The following is a 3,177-nucleotide window of genomic DNA, read 5'->3' on the forward strand; positions in this document are numbered from 1 at the left end:
CAAACAGCTTTTTTAAGATGAGTTGTTGAAGGAAAAAAAAAACAAAAAAAAAAAAAAAAACAAGAAACGCCCATCCTCTTGTTCACAGATTGATGCCTAATTCCTCGCGCTAGGGGGCGCTGTTTCTCTGGATGAAAGCGTTCTGCAAGACTCTAGGTTCAAGGCATTAACGTGAATGTGGGGTGTGTGTGTGTGTGTGTGTGTATCCAGTGAAAATTACCCGGAGACGGATTGAGACAGTCTTTGACCGTACCAATGTGTGTGGCTTATAAATACAGTATATTAATCCCAGCGGAATCATCTCATGGACAAAACTCGTTATCGAAAATGAGGGAATAAGTGGAGGAAACCCACGGCGAGGCTCGTCTGCAGCAGCTACCGTTTTGTTGGACTGCGAGTGGGATCACAGCTGCTGGCAACGAAAATGTCGAGAAAAATAGAGAGCAAGCACGGTAAGTCCTGCTTGGCTAGACTCAACCACACTACTCCACCTCGGGATACTGAATAACGGTACTCCTCAGACGGGGCGAACATGTACAAAATGTGGTGGGCATATGGAGAAATACACTGGTACAATGGAGCTCCGGATAATACTGGAAAATGTGTACATTGTAAATGGTGGTTTAATTGGGCCTCGTGGATTGCTCTTTTTCTCGATTACCCAGTTAAAATAAAGCGTCACTGTCTCGGCTCGCTGGATTCAGCTAATGTAACTATTTGGATATCGTGGTCTTTCTAACCCAGAAATAAAAGCATGAATGTGGAATCACTCTAAAGCTGGCATGCGACTTCACCGGCATTTCACCATTCTGTCTGATTTCACTGGTCGCATATTTATCATGGTTTGGTTGTTGTCAAGCATTGGGCTTATTATGAGGGGGAAAAAATCTCAGCTTTTCATTCGGGAGGAAACGCTTTTAAGTCCTTTAATAAACCAGTATGTTGTTCCGGAAAAGAAGCTTCCAGCTAAATAACCATAATTTGAGATGGGTTTATAAGCGTAGCTAGCAAAGGCTAAAGATTAGCTTTTCACAGCTAACGTTAGCTGCGTTGATACCTTGTGCACTGGAGTTCACGCCCAAGACTGCCGTGTATTTGTGTTGTGTTAATTTAAATATTGTGCACGTGGCATTTTCTTTTTCGTGGCTTGACCCTCTTTATGTTTGCCTGCCTGCTTGCTCATGTTGTGTGCAGTTAAGAGACAAATAAAGCACTGCAAAGCACACATATGAAAAGGAAACAGTGTGGTCTTGGGTATGCATTCAGGAGGAAACTTTACACCAGCCAGCTACACTTGCATCCCATTCCACCAGCTGTCCCCCTGCCTCGCTTCACAGTCCTGCCCGGTGTTTCCTGCAGTAAATGGACAGACTCCAGCTCAGAGCCCTGGTAACAGGCGGGGAGGGAGTGTCATCCTCCACCAGCCCAGTCATTCCTCAAGGCGTAAAAGTTTCCGATTCCTTGCGTGTCTTCCAGACAGATGACTACATATGGTCACAACTAAATGCAAACTCAGAGGCAAGGAAGTTTTCGAGGATGCTGCTTCAGTTTCAAGCCCAATCTCTCACCCATCTCAATCCATGACGATGGAGATGCATCACAATTGATTGGATGTCCATCTTCATATGCCTTCATGAGGTGGCTTTTAAGGGGTCTCTGATATGCTGCACCCTTTTATGTATTTTTTTTTTTAGTTTAATCCATGACACTTTTTGTGACATAACTGAGATAACATAAAAATCACTTTATTATTCTTTTGCTTGTAAGTTGCTACCATTTATACACATTAGAATAATTCACTTTTTCTTATTGTGACTTTTCTTTAAATAAAATATATATATATATATATATATATATATATATATATATATATATATATATATATATATATATATATATATGTGTGTGTGTGTGTGTATCCTTTTTTCCAAACTTCTTGATACACTAGCTTGCAAGAAAAAAAAAAAGCTGCCAGACTTAACAGCACTGACAAGATGTCTTCAACACTTAAGTGTTTAAACCCTTTGTTTTTCTTTCAAAAAGAGAGATGAGGACTGGAAAAAAGTGTTTTAAGTGTTAACAGTGTAGACTTCATTAAGTGAGCCAGTTTTAAACCCTACAGGTGATGGTGGATGCAGCTCATGCCCTGAGATGGGCAAGTTTTGTGGGAGTTTTAAGATTGTTGAACACAGTTTTCTTCATGGGATCAGTTTAAGATTGTGAGATGATACTGCTAAGATGCACCATTCAAATGGTTGCCGTAGCAAGCAGCTTGTGTAGGTCTATCCCTGCATACATTGATGCCAGGCTCCAGCAGTAGAGTTATAGCTACATTCAGCAGCTACATCAACATACTCCCTAATTGCCATGGTTACAGGGTCCCAAAGTCTCTGACATTTCCTGTCCAGAGGTCAATACCACACAGTGTTACCTGTTGAGATTTCCTCCTGCTACCAATTGTGTGGCGTCAAAGATGTTCATCTTAGACAAGAGAGCATATGGTGGATTATCTGTTGTAGCACTGAAGTCCGCTGAATACGCACCCTCATGACTTCATCGCTCTGGCAGTCTGAACAGTTATCCAAAAACACGTTGTGTGTTGTCACCCCAAAAACTAAGAGCAGCTGACAGGCAAACTCTCATCTCATTGCTTTCTTTGGGAGAATAAACTGGGTGGAGAAAAGTGGAAATTTGGGTGTGTGTGTGTGTGTGTTTAGTAGTTTAGCTATCACTTCTATGGACTTTAAGCAGGAAGATGCCAGCATTGTTTGAATGCAAAATTAAACAAATGTGTTTGAGCTGAAACCTGAAGAAGCTTAAAGAAACCTGTGTTTTAACATGTACACGATGTATTAAATTATTATAAAGTTTTCTACATGTCACCTCACCTTTAAAAACTTTTTGGATAAATCTCTCTCTTTAGTTATACATTTATGTTTGGTTAATATTTTTAGGCTATTTTAAAACTGATCTAATTTATTTACATCCACAGTTAAAATAGTTTCTTCTCAGAATATGCACATATTTTTCAAACTTGTAAATTATATGTGTATTTAAATAGTAGTTTAGATTTTTGTTTACTTGCCAATGAAGTAGCACCATACAGAGTTTACTAAGCGTTTTTCAGACTATTGCTGTCCGTACCACCACTTAAAAGAACATCCTTCAGCAGGAGAC

General features: G+C 40.0%; 1 protein-coding gene across 7 annotated transcripts in view; it reads left to right on the forward strand.

Annotated features, from left to right (window-relative positions):
- The first annotated feature begins 206 nt into the window (after positions 1-206).
- Positions 207-3,177, forward strand: part of rapgef1b (Rap guanine nucleotide exchange factor (GEF) 1b) — a 43,519-nt gene continuing 40,548 nt past the window's right edge. For all 7 annotated transcript variants that reach the window (XM_079256645.1, XM_079256648.1, XM_079256649.1 and 4 more), the window contains exon 1: positions 207-452. In XM_079256645.1, coding sequence (XP_079112771.1) covers positions 425-452 — 28 coding nt within the window. In that variant the 5' untranslated portion in view covers positions 207-424. The remainder of the gene's footprint in view (positions 453-3,177) is intronic.

Source organism: Telmatherina bonti, assembly GCF_933228915.1.
Source record: "Telmatherina bonti genome assembly, chromosome: 17".
Lineage (NCBI taxonomy): Eukaryota > Metazoa > Chordata > Actinopteri > Atheriniformes > Telmatherinidae > Telmatherina > Telmatherina bonti.